This window comes from Theropithecus gelada, chromosome 2, assembly GCF_003255815.1.
Source record: "Theropithecus gelada isolate Dixy chromosome 2, Tgel_1.0, whole genome shotgun sequence".
Classification (NCBI taxonomy): domain Eukaryota; kingdom Metazoa; phylum Chordata; class Mammalia; order Primates; family Cercopithecidae; genus Theropithecus; species Theropithecus gelada.
Genome location: NC_037669.1, coordinates 43,773,465 through 43,793,381, shown reverse-complemented (window position 1 = coordinate 43,793,381; position 19,917 = coordinate 43,773,465). Strand labels below are relative to the sequence as shown.

Sequence of the window (19,917 nt, the reverse complement as noted above, 5' to 3'; positions counted from 1 at the left end):
CCTGGTCTAAAGTGTAATTCGAGATGTTTCCTCATTGATTTTCCTTATTGATTTTATATCTAAATGTTAGAATTGTATCTAAATGTTTTCCTTATTGATTTTCTATCTAAATGATCTGTACAATGTTGAGAGCCGGGTACTGAAATCCCTCACTCAGTCTGTCTGTCCCTTCAGATCATTTAATAGTCGCTTTATTATTTAGTTGCTCCAATGTTGGGTGCTGCATATATTCTTACAATTGCAGATTGACGCCTTTATCATTATATAGTGATCTTCTTTGCTTCTTTTTACAGTTTTTGACTTAAAGTCTGTTGTCTGATATGAGTATAGCTACCCCTGCTTTCTTGGTTTCCTTTCCTGTGGAGTATATTTTTCCATCTCTTTACTTTCAGTCTATGTGTGTGCTTTACCTTAGAGTGAGCCTCGTGTAAGCAGCATACAGTTTTTGATTCATTTACCCACTCTGTCTTTTGATTAGAGAATTTACTCTATTTACATTCAAGGTAATTGCTGATAGGCAAGGACTTGCTACTGCTATTTTGTAATTTATTTTGTAATTGTTTTGTAGATCCTTTCTTTCTCCCTCTGTTGCCTTCCTTTGTGGTTTGATGGTTTTCTGTAATGGTACGCTTTGAATCCTTTTCATGTTTTGTGCAAATTCTGTAGGTTTTTGCTTTGTGGTTACCCTGAGGTTTACATAAAACATCTTATACTTAGGCTATTTTAAGCTGATAATAACTTTAATCACATACAAAAACTACACTTTTACTCCCCTCTTCCACATTTTATGATCTTGATTTCAAAATTTACGTCTTTTTCTAATTTATATCCTGTAACTATAGTTGTTTTTAATAGTTTTGTCTTTTAACCCTCATATTAGAGATAAAATTGCTTTACATACCACCATTAAGGTACTAGAGTATTCCGAATATGATTATGTATTACTTATACCATTGAGTTTTATAATTGCATGTTTTATGGTATTAATTAGTGACCTTTTACTTCAGCTTAAAGAATGTGTTTTAGCAATTCTTGTAAGATAGGCCTACTGATGATGAACTCCCTTAGCATTTGTCTGGGAAAGTTTTTATTTCTCCCTCATTTCTGAAGGGCAGTTTTGCTGGATAAAGTATTCTTGGCTGACAGGTTGTTTTTGTTGAGAAGTCCACTGTTAGCCATATTGGGGCTCCCTAGTGTGTGATGTTTATTATCTCTTGCTGCTTTGAATTTTAACAGTTATCTTTGAATTTTAACAGTTTGGTTACGGCATGTCTTGGTGAACTTCTCTTTAGGTTAAATTGGATTGGAGACCTCTGAGCTTCCTGTACCTGAATGTTGGTGTCTTTCCCTAGATTTGGAGAATTTTCAGCCATTATTTTCCTAAATATGCTTTCTGGCCATTTTTCTCTGTCTTCTCCTTCAGGCACTCCTGTTTCTCAGGTGGTGTCTCATAATACCTGTAGGCATTCATTCTTTTTCATTCTTTATTTCCTCTTCTGACTGGATAATTTTAAATGTCCTCTTTTCAGGCTCACTAATTCCTCTGCTTGATCAAGTATACTATTGAAGTATTTTATTGAATTTTTCAGTTTAAATCCTGTATTTTTTTATCTCTTAGATATCTATTTGATTTTAAAAATTTGTTTCTATTTCTTTGTCAAACTTACTGTTTTAATTGTTTTCCAAATTTCATTTAATTTTTTATCTGTATTGTCTTGTAGTTCCCTGAACATTTTAAAGAGGATTATTCTCAATTCTTTGTCTCTGATTTCATAGGTCTCATTTCTTTAGAGTCCATTATTGGTGCTTTATTACTTTCTTTTAGTGGTGTCATTTTTCTGATTCTTCATAATCCTTGTATCCTTGCATTGGTGTCTGTGCACTTGAAGAAGTGGCCACCTCTTCCAGCTTTTGCGGGTGTTCTGCCCTACCCCCCTCTCACCTGAGGTGAAGGGATAGACCTTCACTATTTAGTCTAGCCTGCGATTCTGGATTGGCCATCTGGTAGTGACCATAGGCAGGCAGACCTTGCTGTTGGATGCTCTAACTGGGCTGCTACCTGTGCTTTGAGGTCAGTGGAGCTATTGGCTGTGCTCCATGGCCTTGTGAAACCAATGGCTGTGCTCCATCAACGAGTGAGGCCACTGACTGGGTTCCAAGGTCAGGTGAAGCTGCCGGCTGGGCTCTGCAATCACCTTTGCTTGGGCAGGGTTGCAGGCTATATTCCCTGGCTGAGTGCTACTGCTGTTTAGAATCTAATTGGGTAGGGTTGCAGGCTGGGCTTCAATGGTGCTGGGTTTTCTGCCCAGCCACTCGTGACAGGCAGGGCCAGAGATTACTCCACGGTGTGCAGTCACAGGTTTGCCTCCCTGCCTGGGCCTGGGCAGAACCTCAGGCTGGACTCCAAAGCAGAGTGGAGTCACTGCTTAACTGCTAAGATTGAGCGGGGCCAGTTACTGTGTTCTGCAGATATGCAGGGATGCAGGTTTGCCTCCTGGCCTCAGGAAACTATATATACAGCTGTGAAGTTAGGTAGGGTCACTAGAGTCTGGCAGGGCCGGATGTGGACCTCCACAGATTTATGCTAATGTGCACTTGCCTCTGGGTCTGGGGAAGCCATAAGCAGAGTACTGAGGCTGGGTGGGGTTACCGCTCGCCCTCTCAGTTCTTACGGGACCAGATGCTCTCTTCTACACTTAGGTGCCACCACATACTTGCCTCCTGGCCTAGGAAAACTTTAAGCAGAGAATTGAGACTCTGCTTAAGGGTTGGGGAAGGCTTGGGTGTGATAGTGGTAGGGACTTGGCCCTGCCAAACCTGTCAACTGTGCTTTCTGCAAAGCAGTGCTTTTGACTGGTCTCTCTGATCTGGTGCTTCTATTGACAGGAATGCAGAGTCATTGCCAAGATCTGTGCTGTAGCCGCTATGAGCCCCATCCCCTTCTTTGTTTTTTGGTAACCCCAGATGGTCTAGCCCTGTAAGAACACGTGGGGTAATGCACAAGTGGGCTTCCTGAGAAGCATCCCGGAGTGCCGGGTCAGTTGAGTGTTCACCTCCAGCTTTCTTTTTCTGTGGTAGAAACTGTAGGCCCAGGGGACTCCTCCTGTGTGGTACTTAACTGGCTTGGAAAGAGGTGAAACTGTTCCTTTTAACCGTGCCCAGCCTTCACTGATTTTTGAGACCATATATGATTCAATTTAAATAGACTAAACTCTTAGTATAAAATAGCTTTAGGCTGGGCATGGTGGCTCATGCCTGTAATCCCAGCACTTTGGGAGGCTAAGGAGGGCAGATCACAAGGTCAGGAGATCGAGACCATCCTGGCTAACACAGTGAAACCCCGTCTCTACTAAAAAATGCAAAAAGATTAACCGGGCGTTGTGGCAAGTGCCTGTAGTCCCAGCTACTTGGGAGGCTGAGGCAGGAGAAAGGCATGAACCCAGGAGGTGGAGCTTGCAGTGAGCCGAGATTGCGCCACTGCACTCCAGCCTGGGTGACAGAGCAAGACTCTGTCTCAAAAAAAACAAAAAAAAGGCTTTAATAGGACTACTAATAAAGGTTGCCATCAAACAAACACCCACTTAGACCACGCTAAGTACTTTACCTTTATACCTTATTATTTTATCTTATTTAATCTTCATTGTAGTTCAGAAATATCTTCATTTTACAGGTGAGAGACTTGAGATTCAGAAAGGTTAAATGACTTGCCCAAGATCACAGCTAATGATGGCACTGGGATTTGATTCCATTTCTAACTTCAAACCTTGTATGGTTTTCCTTATACACCTTTCCAGTACCTAGCTGTTGCTTATACCTATTATGCCAGATAATTATCTCTAACTATCCTTTTTTTCTAGTATTGTGCCCCCGACACACACACACACAAACATATATAATGGAGGGAAATAATTTCTAACAGAATTCATAACAAATGAATAGTGTGTTTCCCTTTGTATCTTAGCCTACCTTTGTTAGGCCAGTTTTTTACTCTAGGGCTCAATTTGTAGTGCTGCTCAAGAATAAACCCTCTCGGCTGGGCGTGGTGGCTCATGCCTGTAATCCCAGCACTTTGGGAGGCTGAGGCGGGCAGATCACTTGAGGCCAGGAGTTCAAGACCAACCTGGCCAACATGGTGAAACCCTGTCTCTACTAAAAATACAAAAATTAGCCAGGTATGGTGATGGCGCACATGTAATCCCAGCTACTCGGGAGGCTGAGGTGAGAGGATCACTTGAACCTGGAAGGCAGAAGTTGCAATGAGCTGAGATCATGTCACTGCACTCCAGCCTGGGTGACAGAATGAGACTCCATCTCAATAAAACAAAAGAAAAGAATAAAATATCTCCATACCTTAAAAAAAAATTCTGAGCCTCTATTTTTAGACATAGTGATAGATTTGATACAGACCAACATATTTTATCATTGTTATTTTAATTATATGCTCTTGCCAAAGCACATTCTGTGATTTTGTGCTTCTAGTCGCTTTTCATATTGAGAACCAGGCACTTCTCTCAAATCCCTTTTTTAAAGATGGAGGTATAGATAAGTGAATTAAAGAAACAGCTAAAAATAATAATAATTAGTGTTCTAAATTCTTCTTAACAGAACTTTACAGACTAGCATGGCAAAGCTTCTCTCCGATCTTAGTGTGGACAGTGCTCGCTGCAAGCCTGGGAATAATCTTACCAAATCACTCTTGAACATTCATGATAAACAACTTCAACATGTCCCAGCTCCTGCTCACACTTCCATAATGAGTTATCTAAATAAGTTAGAAACAAATTACAGTTTTACACATTCAGAGCCACTGTCTACAATTAAGAATGAGGAAACCATAGAGCCAGACAAACCCTATGAAAATGTTCTGTCCTCCAGAAGCCCTCAAAATAGTAACACTAGGGGCATGGAGGAAGTATCTGCACCTGGAATTATTTCTGCCCTTTCAAAACAAGATTCTGATGAAGGGAGCGAAACTATGGCTTTAATAGAAGATGAGCATAATTTGGATAATACAATTTACATTCCTTTTGCTAGAAGCACTTCTGAAAAGAAATCACCACTTTCTAAGAGACTGTCCCCTCAGCCACAGATAAGAGCAGCTACAACACAGCTAGTTAGCAACAGTGGACATGCTGTCTCTGGAAAAGAAAATAAACTGTGTACACCTGTAGTCTGTTCCTCTTCAACAAAGGAAGCAGAAGATGCACCTGAAAAACTTTCCAGAGCATCTGATATGAAGGACACACAGCTCCTCAATAAAATAAAGGAAGCAATTGGTAAGATCCCTGCTGCCACCAAGGAGCCAGAGGAACAAACTGCATGTCATGGCCCATCAGGTTGTCTTAGCAACAGCCTTCAAGTGAAAGGCAATACTGTCTGTGACGGTAGTGTTTTCACTTCTGACTTGATGTCTGACTGGAGCATCTCTTCATTTTCAACGTTCACTTCTCGTGATGAACAAGACTTCAGAAATGGCCTTGCGGCATTAGATGCCAACATAGCTAGACTCCAGAAGTCTTTAAGGACTGGTCTTCTGGAGAAATGAATTCAGAAGAAAATTCTTCGAGTGCTTCTTTTTTAAAACTAGAACTTGACTATATTGAATGTGTATTTTTCCTTAGTGAAATGATGTTTTATATTATTAATTATGTGTGAAGTAATACATTGTACAAGTACTAATTGTATTGTTGGGATATATTGACACTGAGGAGCTTATAAAAACAAGTCATCTTAAGAAGTTGACAATTGCTACAAGAAGAAAGTTGTAGATAACTAGGAAATTACTGTAAGTAATGTTTTATTTCAGTACTTAGCAATTAGAGTTCTTTTATTAAGATGTATCTGCTGGATTAAGGGTACAGGTTGAAATAGTTCTGTGGTTGTCCTAAAAGATAATGGGAAAAGAATCTCTGGATGTAAGTTTTTCTGTTGAAACTGGAGGTGGTTTTTTTGGGTTTATTTTTTTTTCTGTTTCGGTATACTTTTTTTTTTTAATAGCAATGTGTTTTTATTAAACATGCTATGTGCCACAGGCTAGTGTTGTTGGTGAGATATATAAACATTTATTTAAAGAGAAAAGTTACCAGTATCTACACCTCTTAAAAAACATTGATTGGTCTAAAAAATATATAGATAACATCCTAAGTTAACATATGGCTTCTTAAAACTTGGGCACTTTTATTTGTTCTTATCCCAAATTCATGTTTTAAGGCCGTTAAAGAATAGTCAGACTGATAAGTGCTAACAGATAAGCTATAGTTTGGGAAATTTGTGGGTTTTTTAAAAATAAGAAATGTTTATTTTTGTCCTTATATTTAAACATGATGGAATTTGTAAATCTTGGCATTGATTGTAATTCTACCTTTTTGGAACAACTTTTTTTCCAGCATGTTAGCTGAGAATATTCTCTATTCTATAAATAATATGAAGTAGATTGGTCTCTCTGCTTCTCTATACCACGACTTCTTAGCTCAGTATCATCTCCCTTCACGTAAGCAGCACATTTTAACTCTTAGGAAGCTGAATGTTGTGTTATCACTAATACTTTGTACATGTCACCTGCCTACTCTAATTGTCTTTAGTACTTGGACAGGCTTTATCTTTAAAGAGTGTTCTGCTAGGCCCAGAACCTCCTCGTGTTTTTTTGTTTTGGTTTTTTTTTTCAGGTGTTAGTGCTACAGCGTTTGAAGGACCCAGCTGTAGTCTCTTTGATATGTTCAGATTTTCCAGATAGAGATTTAAGTCTAAAAATTTATTAAGTGAATTCTAAACTATTTCACACAAGAGTCTATTAGCATCTTCAATTTTCTTTAGTATTCATGAATTAATTTATTGGCATCTTATTTTGAGGTAATAGGCCACAACTCTTTAAAAAATAAGTTCAGAAATAAAAAATAATAAGAAAATTGTGTCATCTGTCTACTCTCAAATATTTAACTTATTCATATGCAAAAGTAGAATGTTAAGATTACATGGTAATACAAGAAGATAGTCCTATTTGGCCCTTAACATGGAACAGGCATCCTTATATGCAAAGGAAATTTATAAACCCTTGTGGGTTCAATTAATTAGTGATTGTTATAATCAATTTAATAGTTTAAGAAACAAATGAGACTACAAATTTCTTCAGGGACCTTCAGCAGATGCTTAGTATTTGATGTAAGACATGCACATGAAATAGAAACATGAAAGAATTTGGTTAAATTTCAAGGTGGAATATGAACCTAGCACAGTGGATGGAATAGATAGTGTGTTTTACAGAACTTTAGAACAGAAGGAAGCCAGGAGTAGAAGAGGACCTAGAAGAGACAACTTCATTTGGAAGAATACATAGGATTTGGGTAATCCTGTGAACAGCCTTAAATGTTTCCCCCTTAGAAAGTCAGTATCATCAAAATGTGGGGATTGAATTTAGTATATTAGGATGGTGGTAGACCAACCTGACTGAAATAGAGGTGGGGAGGGGGTGGTAATAATAAATGAAAAACACACAATTAGAAGATTTGGATCAGTTGTAGAATGTCTTCAGCTCCAGGCTGAGGAGTATCCATTAAACATTAAGTCATTGGAGTATTTGGGTATCTGGTGGTGATGGTTTTTGTTTTTTGTTTTCAATTGAGGATTACCAGGTGAAGTTGGATATTCTTAAAATGTCTTGGAGTGATAGTAAATAGGAAGGATTAGAGGAGGGAGAGACCGGAGACCATTTAGAAAACTGTTGCAGTAGTTCAGACATAATCCTGTGGCAATAGAAGTGAAAAAGGAGAGGCAAATTGAAAATTTTTCAATCAGCTGGGTGACTTAATAGGAACTAAAGAGGGTAGAAAAATCAAAGATGACTCCAAGGTTTTCAGTTTAATCAGTTTGAGACACACTAAGCAATGTCTAAAATGAAAAGTCAAGTTCTTAGTTAAGTTCCAAATTGTCTTCATTAGAATAAAAAGGGGAGAAGGAGAGTGTCCATTCTCAGTCATCTTTAGATCATCTCAGCCGGAGTCAGCATTACTGCCCCATCATAGTCTCCGAAAGGTCAGGCTGGTCTCAGATCCCAGCCCTCTCAGCCTTTTCAGATGTCCTAGAGTGCAAAAAGCGTATTAGTAGATCTCCAGAGTATCTGCTAACCTCTGACACACTGAAATTCATGTCTCCTGATAGGTATTGAGCATGTAATGAGAACCATCCTATGGCATTTTGTCACTATTTTACTGTCTTTGATCTGTGGAGGTAATGTACAACCTTTTACAATGAATTTAGTATTTGTGAACACCATTAAAGATGAAAGGTAGAATCTGATGCTATTGGACCAACTGTAGAGATCCTAGGGACAGGGCTAAAGAACCAAAGAAGTACTTAGCACATGTTCTTCCCTTATTCCCACCACCCCTGGAGTTTAGTAAATCAGAAACCTTTGCTTTTCACTAATGGTGGCATTTTACTTGTCAAGTGCCTTAAAAGTGATAAAGGCCTGCTTCAACTACATGGAAAGTAGGGCAGCATTGTAAAACCTGTGTAGGTAAAAAGGGCGTGCAGCTTCATCACAGCTGACCAGGTAGGTATCTAGTGCTCACATTCCCTCAGCTAAAGACTCATTCACTCAGTGAATGAAATGAAAGCTCTAATGTGTGCCAGTTACATATTATAGGCTCTGAGAAGACAGCAATAAACAAGACAGACATTCTGTCTTTAAAGAGCTTATGATACGATGGGACACAAGCCAAGTCCCACTGGACTTCAGTCATATAGTAAGTTCTGTGAAGAAAATAAAGCAAGGTAAGGGAACAAAGAGTGATAACATTGGCTTAAGTTTTAAGTACTAGGGTAACAGGCCCCTTCTCAAAAATAATGTTTAAGGGTCCAGAATTTAAGCAACCACTAGGGAAAGTTGGGTTTGATTTGTAAGTTAACGGTCCCTTAATCATTTTTCAAATGTTAGTTCTAGACTTCCTTCTGCTCAGAATTGCTTAAACATGTGGGTTCTAAGACTATAGCGTGCCTTAACACACACACTACAAAGCCCCTTAACTTTTCTGGATGTATTAATATTAGCACTTGTAGAGAACTGGTCACTATTTAAAGCTGTTGTCTTGAGCTAACCCTCCCATAGAATTACCAGAGATGATAAGAGCTTAGATTTCTGAAGGGTTTAAAGGTTAACTTTTGAAAGGACTATAGAAATAATCTTACTGTTACACCCAAAGAAAAGAACTGTTCTACGGTGATACTACTAGGTATCTACTACTAGAAGATTCCAAGCACACCAGGGGTATTCCTTTTGCCTGGACTGCCTTTTGCCCAAGCTCCTCCTGACAAATTTTTATTTATTCTTGAAATCCACAGTACTACTTCTGTACCTTGTATATACTTCTAGTGATGCCTTTATCAGTTTACATATCAGCTTTTCCTACCCTCTACTCTTCTTGAGGACAGGGACCAGGATTGATTCATTTTCAACTGCCCTCATGACCCTTGGTGACTATCATATAGTTTGTACTTAATAACTGTTGTTGGACCTAACTAAATCTCTGCAGATGATCACCTAGGCATAACTTGATTTTCTGGTGTTAAGTTCATGAAACAGCTTGCTGATAGCTTTATTACACACGTCTAAGTTCCTAGCATTAGCCTCCCTGTGCCTTTTATTCTTTATTCAGTTACTAAGTTCTGAAACCAAATTCACTTACTGGCAAACATTTGCACACTGCTGCTTGTGCTGTGGAGAAGCCATAGATTCTTAAATATTTAGGATAGAAACTTCTTTTTAACCATGGCACTGGTGCAGAGTAATCTATCCCACCAGCCTGCCTCACTAGTTTTTGGGAGGGATGAATGTCAGCAAAGCACTGGAAAACTGCAGGGCACTGTACAGTCTGTGACTTATGACAATATTTAAAGAGTCTTCACCATCCTGCTTACCCTATTCTGATGTCCGCCAGTTTGTCAGTGAGTCCCTTAAAATGTAAATCCAGAAATTAACTTCAGATGTGATCTGATCCAGGTGGACGACAGTTAGATCGTCATTTTCCTATAATCTTATAGTAGTTTTAAAGTGGACAAAGCTTGAGTTGGCTATCTTAGCCATCACGCTGCAGGTCTTATTAGGGCTGTAGTTAGTTTCCCGATAATATTCACACTGTCATTCTTGGTGTTGAGTGGTACCATGTTAGGGCAGCTGGGGCAGGAAGTCATGGGAGGCTGTTTCCATCTAGCTAGACATGAGCATTTCCTCGAAGACTAAGACTAACTAGTTAAGTGGTCTCAGCTGCTTCTAAAAGAAGAGCTCAAGTTTACCACAAACTCAGTGCTTGCTCTCCTTGAAGTCAGGTCTGCTTTTAGAGACCATGAATAATGAATTATGAAAACTAGCATGTGGAAACTGAAACCAGACATATTTAAAGAAACTTGCTCAAGGCTGCACACCTAACACCTTAACCAGATGTTGTGATTCTCAGTTGCCTTTCTTCATTATGTTGTCTTCCTGATGACAGCTCAGTCTCATGACCACTTGAACCTCTGGGGCTCCAAATCTCACCAGAACCTAGCTCTATGCCATTCTGTTTCTACTAGCATGGTCTAATAATAAGGAATTCCCTCTGGGATTTATTGTAAGGATTAAATAAAATTACATGTGAAAATGTTTTGCAAACTACAAACATTAAGTGGATGATAATGATTACTAATTACATGTAGTTGGTCTATGTGTATGTATGTGTGTGTACTATAATAGACACTTAAGGTTTTACTTTTGCTTTATTAAAGGTACACAGTGTTCTTAAAATCTGTTTAGCATGTGGCATAATGCTAGTAAAACAATTTCCCCACCTGTCACTTGGCCAATTCCACCAAAGTCATTACTAAAACTTGTTTTAAAGTAGATGGGTTTTTCTCCCATCAACACTGGCATTCAAAGTGAGCTCTGACATTTCCAGGACCCCAGCATTATCTTCTGCTCAGCCCAAGGGTAAGAGGGCTCATTTCTCCACAGAAATCTCAAGAAGACATGGAGAAGAACACAAACTATCCAAGAGGAAAACTCAGTCCCTTTTGGAGCAAGAGACTTAACGTTTGTTCAAATCTATAACAAGAAATATTGTCAGCCACTCAGTAGGGAGCACACAGCCAAGGTACATATTTTCATACCACCATCCTTTCCAGATTATTTTGCACTTGGCTGTGAACTCTAGGCCCAGAGTGGGGTAAGAGACCAGATTCAAATATTTTAAAAGTAAGGAGCTCCAAAACAAGCAGAACAGACCGTCTTGGAGGGTAGTAGTTTGTTTGAGGTTTGGCAAGAAGAAAGTAGTAAAGGAAAAATAATTTTCAAACCCAGAGTCTCAATGGATTAAGATAAAATTAATCTTTTCTCTTTTTTTTAGGTCAATCAATATGATTAGACTTGCCATCTTAGGATAGAGAGATGGAGCAATTGAAGATGAAACAAAAACTAGAGCAAATCAGTAAATCACATTGGAAAAAAAAAGGTCTTCACTATTTAGAGCAGTGAGCTGTATTCTAACATCACCTTTCCCCAACGCAAAGCTTGTAATCATTGTTTCACTAGAGACTCAGTCCACCATCACCACCTCTTCCCTCCCCATATCCCAACCAGTCTACAAATCTGTCTGGTCAGATTTTTAAAATAATGATGACAAAACACTTAAGGCAACTTCTGTCAACTCCTAACATACCCAGAAAGGGTATGAGAATTTAAATTATAGTTTTGTATTATATCTTTGGCCAAAATTTGAGAAAATGCCATGGTATATTATTGATTGGTATAAAACACTTAGGCAATGATATTTTAAGTTGGTGGGAAAGTTCACTTGAATAACATGGTGCATTAGAAGAGCAAGAGCAGTGGATCGAGTCAGGTGACCTAGTGATTCCATCTTTATATGTTATGTGACCTTCATTCATTTACAATTTATTACCTGTCTGCTGTGTGCTACATACTGAGCATCTAAAGACAAGTAAGACAATGTGCCTTTGAAGGGCCCAGAGCCCCAGTGCCTCCCAAATGAGGCGATACGATCTCAAAGACTCACTCCAGCTCAAAATCCTAAATTTTCCAAGAAGAAAGATCGTAACACCAAAGTAACTAGCCACGTGGCTCTGGTATGTCTTCCTACCACGTTGGTATCTTACAGAATTTTAACTTTGGGTTGCTCTTTGTTTTTTACTTTCTTTCCTTCTCTCTTTCATACTAATATCATGGGTGCTCTCCATATTTATTTTTCTTCTTATTTTAATTTCAAAGAGTATCTTTGTGTGCTAACTCTGAGGACTTGAACATTTTTCTTTTACCCTCACATTTAAATTAAATAATTTACACTGGTTCTTAATGGGAAGATGGTAATGTAAAGTTGCCCCTTTTCCCCCTTTTGCAGAAACCAAGAAGAGTACAACTCCATTTGCAGGGGAAACAAGGAGAGAGCTCTAAAACCAAACCACAAAATAGCTAGAGGGACTGGAAAAGCAGGAGTTACCAAGCAGGAGCGTATAGGAGAAGAATGGATGCCATGGCTCCAGATAGCAGAAAAGGCTAGCAGACTACATTTCTCAAAGACGAACAGTTTACCCAGAGATGAAAGGGTTTTTTTTAAAAAATATTTTTTTTTATTGATGAGGTCTCGCTCTGTCACCCAGGCTGGAGTACAGTGACATGATCACAGCTCACTGTAACCTCAAACTCCTGGGCTCAAGGCATCCTTCTGAATAGCTGAGATTACAACAGTGTGCAACCAAGCCCACCTAATTTTTTTGATTTTTCTTTCGTGTGTGTGTGTGTGTGTGTGTGTTTAGACAGGGTTTCACTATCTTACCCAGGCTGGTTTTGAACTCCTGGGCTCAAGCCATCCTCATTCTTTGGCCTCCCAATGTGCTGGGATCTCAGGTGTGAGCTACCATGCCCAGCCAGGAGAAGTTTTAAATCCTTAGTTTGTAACAGTGGGGAGAGGATCCACGGGCTTCACACACATTGTGTGTTTGGAGACGGGGAGCATAGGTGCCTATTCCCAAGTGGAAGAATAAACACCAAACAAATTAATACATAAAACTGAATATTAAGGAAAATTCCAGTCCTCCTTACAAGCTTTCTGCAAATAGCTGATCTAAGAAAACTTTCCTTAACTGCTTCAATAAAAGTCATCAAGAAAGACCAGCAGAGGATCTGTAGTAAAGTATTTTTAGGAAATAGGGGAAATAAATAGGAAAATATGACTGTAAACTAAAACCACTTATCAGGAAAATATTGCCATCAAGTAGACAAAAGTTGTGACTAAGTATTTGGTCATGAATGTTTATAACTGAATGAAACAGGTATTTATTGAAACCAAGAGTACTGAGCAGAGAAACCATAGTCTAGGACCAAGATGATCTGATAACAGGAGAAGATGAAGCAGGAGTTGACAGAACTTAGGGAAAAGGTGGAAGGACACATTACACCATCTCAGAAATGAAGGCAAAATTGAAAGTAAGTCAAAATAAAATAGATTAAACATAATCGTTTTGATACAAAATTCTAGGTTCAAACTTGTCCTCCCTTCAGCACTTCACTGACTACACTAGTGCCTCCCAGCTCTAAGCATGGCTACTAAGAAATGTGTCATGGAGCAGATCCTTGTTGCTTTGTAGGTGACATAATTTTCCCCTCTAGAAACCTGTAGAATTTTCTGTGGCTTTGATCATCTTAAATTTCACTGTAACGTGTAGGGGAGGTTTTGATCTTTAATGTCTCCTGTTAATGCTCTGTGAGTTGCTTAAATCAGTGGGCTTGCATATTTTTCTAGTTCTGGAAAACTTCCGTCTTTATTTCTTTAAATATTCCCTCCTACTACTTTGTTTTTCTCTCTTCTGTGATTTCTATTACACTTCCATTTGAACTTTCATGTCTCCTAACTTTTTTTTTTTTCATTTCCTTGTCTATTCTTAACTCTTCTGGAAGAAGTTTCCTGATGTGATCTTTCATCTCATTCATTGGTTTTTCAGCTATCCCCATTCTGCAAATCAATTCATGTGTTGAATTCTTAATTTCAACTGTTACATTGTTCATACAGTATGTTTTTTTTTATAATTGCTTGTTCCTGCTTCATATTCCCAATACTTTCCCTTATCTTGTTGAATGTGTTTATTATGTATATTTTAAATTCAGGCCTGCCTGGTCCATTGATTCTGATATCTTTAGCATGGACTGTTAAGCATGTGCACGTGGTTTATATCATTATTTTCCCTTGTGAGTTTACATTACCTTGGGGAGTATCAGCTACCTGAACAGATAATGTATACCTGGGAAGGAAGACTGAAATCCAGAATCCAACTGAGACCCTTCTGGTGAGTTATTGAGTGTATGTGATGTGGGGTGGTGGTTGTACTGATAGGAAATACTCCTTAGAGTGTTGACCTCTGTTACTTCAGTCTGGGTTTGATCATTCCCTGTTTCCTGTATCTTTTTTTTTTTTCCTGAGCTCTACTTATTTTTCAAGAGCTTCTTCCCATAGGATTGGTACAGGGATTAGGCCTGCTCAGGGGTTCAGACATTCTTCTGCACCTGTTGTTACCCACTATTCAAGCCCTGCCACAAGGCAACTCAAATACTCAGTAGCACGGGCCTGAGTACTGCTCTTCTGCCCCCCAGAAGTGAGAGTTGAGCAATGACTCATTCAGAACAATGTGGGGGAGAGAAGAAAATGCAGGGAGAATGATGTTCCCCAGTCCACCTTCTGCCTGGCCACCTTCTATTTTAGGCTGACATTTCCTATATACCCACTGGTAATCAATCATTTCCTGTCTCCCCAAAGGTTTCTTAGTAGTTTTATGGTATATTCTGTTATCCATTGTTAACTTGCCTGTCACTTCTGTAGCATTTGCATGGTGGGTTCTGAAAGACTAGCAACCCAGGTTCATTTGCCATCTTGTGCTCCCCACTAATGTGTAATGTTACCTCTGCGTCACTCACCCAGTTCCCCTTTATCTGTGGGTCTGTTTATTCTCTCTGTCTCTCTCATCTGTTTTACCTGTCTCTGTGCAATACCATACTTTTAATTATTGCAGATTTATAATGTCTTCATATCACGTAAAATGATCCTTTCTCCCCCCATTCATCTTCAAAATTGTCTTTGTCTATGCTTGGGCCTTTACTCTTCTGTGTGAAGGACCAGTTGATCAAATTCTGTGACAAATTCTCTTGAGATTTTATTAGAATTGCTTAGAATTTATAGGTTAATTTGGAGAATTGCAATTTTTATTATATTGAAACCTCCAACCCTTTAGTATTATATAATGCTCCATTTACTTACTCCATAAAAATCTTGTTAAACTTTTATAGAATTTATTCCTAAGTACCTGATAGCTTTTGTTACACTTGCACATCCCAGGGTTTGGTTTTTTTTTTTTTTTTTTTCCTTTTTTTCCACAATGAAAAGACCTTTAGTTTGTTCCTAATCACATAAAAGTAAATCCCCCCTGAAATCCCATCATCATGAGATTAATGAGTTGGTTATCCTTTTAAGCATTCTTTATACATACACATAAAAATACACAAGTAATTCTATATATATAGGATCATATCATGCTTGCTATTTTTTTCATCAACACCTTCTCTCACCACCTTCTCTCCTCATACTAGTCCCTTTCCCATGCCCTAGCCACACACCTGTAACCTATCATCATAACCTAATGGGTGACTGTCAGTGTTTTCTCCATGCTCATGAAGTCATCTAGGTCCATGATTTATACAGACTTCAGAGACAGCTGGTCGTTGTTTCACAAAAATGGGATCATATTTAATTTTTCTGTATTTTGATTTTCTGACTTAGAAATACCTTAGGAAAGGCCGGGCGCGGTGGCTCAAGCCTGTAATCCCAGCACTTTGGGAGGCCAAGACGGGCGAATCACGAGGTCAGGAGATCGAGACCATCCTGGTTAACACAGTGAAACCCCGTCTCTACTAAAAATACAAAAAACTAGCCGGGCGAGGTGGCGGTGCCTGTAGTCCCAGCTACTCGGGAGGCTGAGGCCGGAGAATGGCGTAAACCCGGGAGGCGGAGCTTGCAGTGAGCTGAGATCCGGCCACTGCACTCCAGCCTGGGTGACAGAGCGAGACTCCGTCTCAAAAAAAAAAAAAAAAAAAAAAAAAAATACCTTAGGAAAATCCCTCTAGATGACTAGGAAGTCATCTAGTATGGATCTAATTTATTCTCTTCAATGGCTAGTTGGTATTCCATGATATGGAAATATTATATAATGCATAATTCATTCAACTATTTTGTTCAGTTATATATAATGGAAAATAGCTACTTTAAGTAGAAAGAGATTTAACGTAGGGAATTTGGGACTTATGAAATCACTGGAGGTGCCCAAGTAGCAGGCTCTAGGCTGGGTCTCAAGGAATCATGCCCACAGCAGTCCTACAGACCCTTCTCTCCAAGAGAACTGCCGTCTCTGTCACATTCCAGAAGCTGCTGTTCCAGCTGCTGGCTTCGGAACCACACTACCTTAGCTGCAACTTGAGGATCAGGAGGCTACCACAGGAACTTTTTACTCCGGACCTACATTGTGTCTGTCAGATCTGCACTAGTGCATCTGGAAAGATTAAATCACAATCTAAAGTCCTAGCTTTGAGGGAGACTTGGAAATATGTCTTTAGCTTTCCAACCTCTGCAAAATAGAAAGACACACAAGAAAGGGGTTAACTAAACAGCGAGTGGGCCAGTCTACCAAATCTATTGCTGTGAGCATTCACTTTGTTTCCAGTTTGGGGTCTCCTATGAACGCTGTCACACAATTGCCATAAGACCTCATGTGTGTTTCCACTGCTATTTCTAAGGAATAGAATCCCAGGAGTAGAACTGCTGAACCAACAAATACACTTATTTTAAAATATAGATCTTGCCAAATTGCCTTCTAAAAAGGTTGTAACACTTTACACTTTTGCTATAAATATGTGAAAATTTCCTTCATATATACCACCAGCAATAAGCAATAGATACTGTGGCTTGGCGTGTGTGTGTGTGTGTGTGTTTGACAAATAATACTTTTTATTATGGAGAATTTCAAGCATGCACAAAAGAGGCAAACAGTCTAGTGAACTCCTGTGTGTCCATCAGCCAGCCCAATAACCATGGCCAAACCTGCCCCATCCAATTCCTTCTGTTTCATTTTGTTTTAAAGCACATTCCTGATGCCTTATTATCTCATCCATAAATATAAGTATAAATGTATTTGTAAAACACAGAAATAGAAAACCAAACACTGCGTGTTCTCACTCATAAGTGGGAGTTGAATGATGAGAGCACATAGACACAGGGAGGGGAACATCACACACCAGGGCCTGTCAGGGGGTGGGGGGAAAAGGAGAGAGAGCATTAAGACAAATACCTAATGCATGTGGAGCCTAAAACCTAGATGATGGGTTGATAGGTGCAGCAAACCACCATGGCACATGTATACCTATGTAACAAACCTACAGATTAAGCACATATATCCCAGAACTTGAAGTAAATTTTTTTTAAAAAAGATAAGCACAATATTATCATATCTAAAAAAATTAACAATAATTATTCATTAAATAGCTAGTGTTTACATCTTATTTGAGGTACACAAATTGCAATTGATTAGTCTTTTATGTCTCTTTTAACAAATTGTCTCCCCTGCCATATTCTTTTTCCCCCATATAATTTATTTGTTGAAGGAACCAAGTTTTTGGTGCTGTAAAGCTTCCCACAGTCTGAATTTTGCAAGTTGCATTTCTATGTTTTGGTGGAAGATTTTCCTCATCCTTATTGCCTGTGAATTGTTAATGGAATCTAAGAACTTGATCAGATTCAGGTTTGATTTTTATGGCAAGAAGAATTTAAAGGCAGTGACCGTTTCTGGATCAAGAGTCACACAATGTTTGGTTGTCTCTCTCCTTGTGATGTTAGCAACCATTGATGCTCAGTACCCAGACCTGTTAGTTCACTAGGATTGCAAAATGGTGACAGTCTAAATCTACTCTTTTTCATTTATAAGGTATACTGTCTATAAAGAAAAACTTTCTCACCTCTGCTATTTGGTTACCCAATAGTATAGTTCATATAAATAAAGCAGCATAAATGCTTGATTCTTTCCCATTATTTACCAGTTTTCAAAATAATGAATTGGTTCCTTAGCATCCTTTAATGGTGACTGTTTTTTTAAGTATCATTATGAAGTAATGGATGGATTAAACTTCTTTGATGTGTTTCAATCCATTGCAGGTATGATTTTTATTGATACTTACATTGTCCCATGTTTGATCTTTGGAAGCTTTACTATGGCTGTTATTTATGTTTGCCAATGTGATGGGTATTGTGATTTTTTTGTTACTTTTATTTTTATTTCTCTGATTTCTAGTGAACTTGAATCATATTCATATGTTTGTTTGGCCTTTTGATACTACTCATTAGTAAGTTGTTTGTATCCTTTGCACAATTTTCTAATCAGTTGTGTCAGTTGTTGGTCATCATCTTATCAGTTTTTAAGGGTGCTTTGTATAGAAAGTGATTCTTTGTATGAATATAGTAGCACAAACATTTTTTCAGACATACTGACTGCTATTAACTTTGTTTATAGTACTATTTGCCATACCAAAAAAGTGATTTATAAAAGGCTGAGTATGCCTGTCTTTTATTCTATAGTTCTTGGTAAGGAAAGTCTCCCCAAACCATAGTGTGTACATATAATCCCCTGGATATTTTTCTTCAACTTAAAATTTTCTTTTTACATTTAACTCTTTAATATATTTGCATTTATTTTTGAATGTAGTTTAAGATGGCAGTTCAACACTTTCCTTTCAAGTGAGTAGCCAGTTGTGTCTGCATAGTGAAAAAAAAAAATAGTTCAACTTTTTTCCCATTGAACTGCCACTCTGAAATACATTTAAAGAATAACTACAATGTAATCATTAATTATTTATTCTGTTCCAGAAATATATTTTATATTCTTACTAATGCTATACTGAATTGAATTTATATATGTTATAGTATCACTGATATCTTAGTAAGCCCCCCTGTATACTCTTCTTTTTTTATTTTTATTTTTATTTTTGAGATGGAGTTTCTCTCTTGTTGTCCAGGCTGGAGTGCAATGGCATGATCTTGGCTCACCACAACCTCCACCTCCTGGGTTCAAGTGATTCTCCTGCCTCAACCTCCCAAGTAGCTGGGACTACAGACACTTGCTACCATGCCCGGCTAATTTTTTGTATTTTTAGTAGAGACGGGGCTTCACTGTGTTAGCCAGGATGGTCTCAATCTCCTGACCTTATGATCTGCCCACCTCAGCCTCCCAAAGTGCTGGAATTACAGGCATGAGCCACTGAGCCTGGCCTACTCTGTCTTCTTACATTTTTTGTAGTTTTACTAGCTATTCTTTGGCATTCTTTCTCTATATAAACTTTAGAATCATTTTATCTAATTCCAATAAAAACCCTATTGGAATTCTAATTGGAACTACATTAAATTAATATATTAAAATTTCTGGAATTAACAGTTTTATATTAAGTATTTTCTTCCAGGAACATGATATGACTTTAAATCTATTCAAATATTTTGTGTCTTTTAATAGCTTTTCCCCAATTAAAAAAAAAATAAGCCTAGAGTTGATCTTGTTAAATTTATAAGTATTTAAAACTTTTGGCACTATGTTAATCTGAATAGATTTTCATTAGCAACATGAATTATTACGTAAACATAAGAAAGAACTTTCCAGATAGAATGTCCAGTCACTGGAATTTGTAACTGAGTTGAAGGCTCCCTCTCGTATTACCAGGAAGGAAAAGTGGATATACACCTTTCTAAGACTGTTCAGTTGTGGTCTTGCTGAGAGATAGGGGGAAGGACCAGAGGAGTCCTGGAAGACCTACTCAGAAAAGGAATCTGGAATGTTGCCGTTTTAGGCAGCCTC

The 19,917-nt window shown here is 38.4% G+C and overlaps 1 protein-coding gene across 3 annotated transcripts in view; it reads left to right on the top strand.

The window, feature by feature from the left end:
* Nucleotides 1-6,900, top strand: part of CCDC14 (coiled-coil domain containing 14) — a 53,224-nt gene extending 46,324 nt beyond the window's left edge. For all 3 annotated transcript variants that reach the window (XM_025376830.1, XM_025376832.1, XM_025376831.1), the window contains one exon: nt 4,606-6,900. In XM_025376830.1, the coding sequence (XP_025232615.1) occupies nt 4,606-5,545 (940 nt within the window). In that variant the 3' untranslated portion in view covers nt 5,546-6,900. The remainder of the gene's footprint in view (nt 1-4,605) is intronic.
* The last annotated feature ends 13,017 nt before the right edge of the window (nt 6,901-19,917 follow it).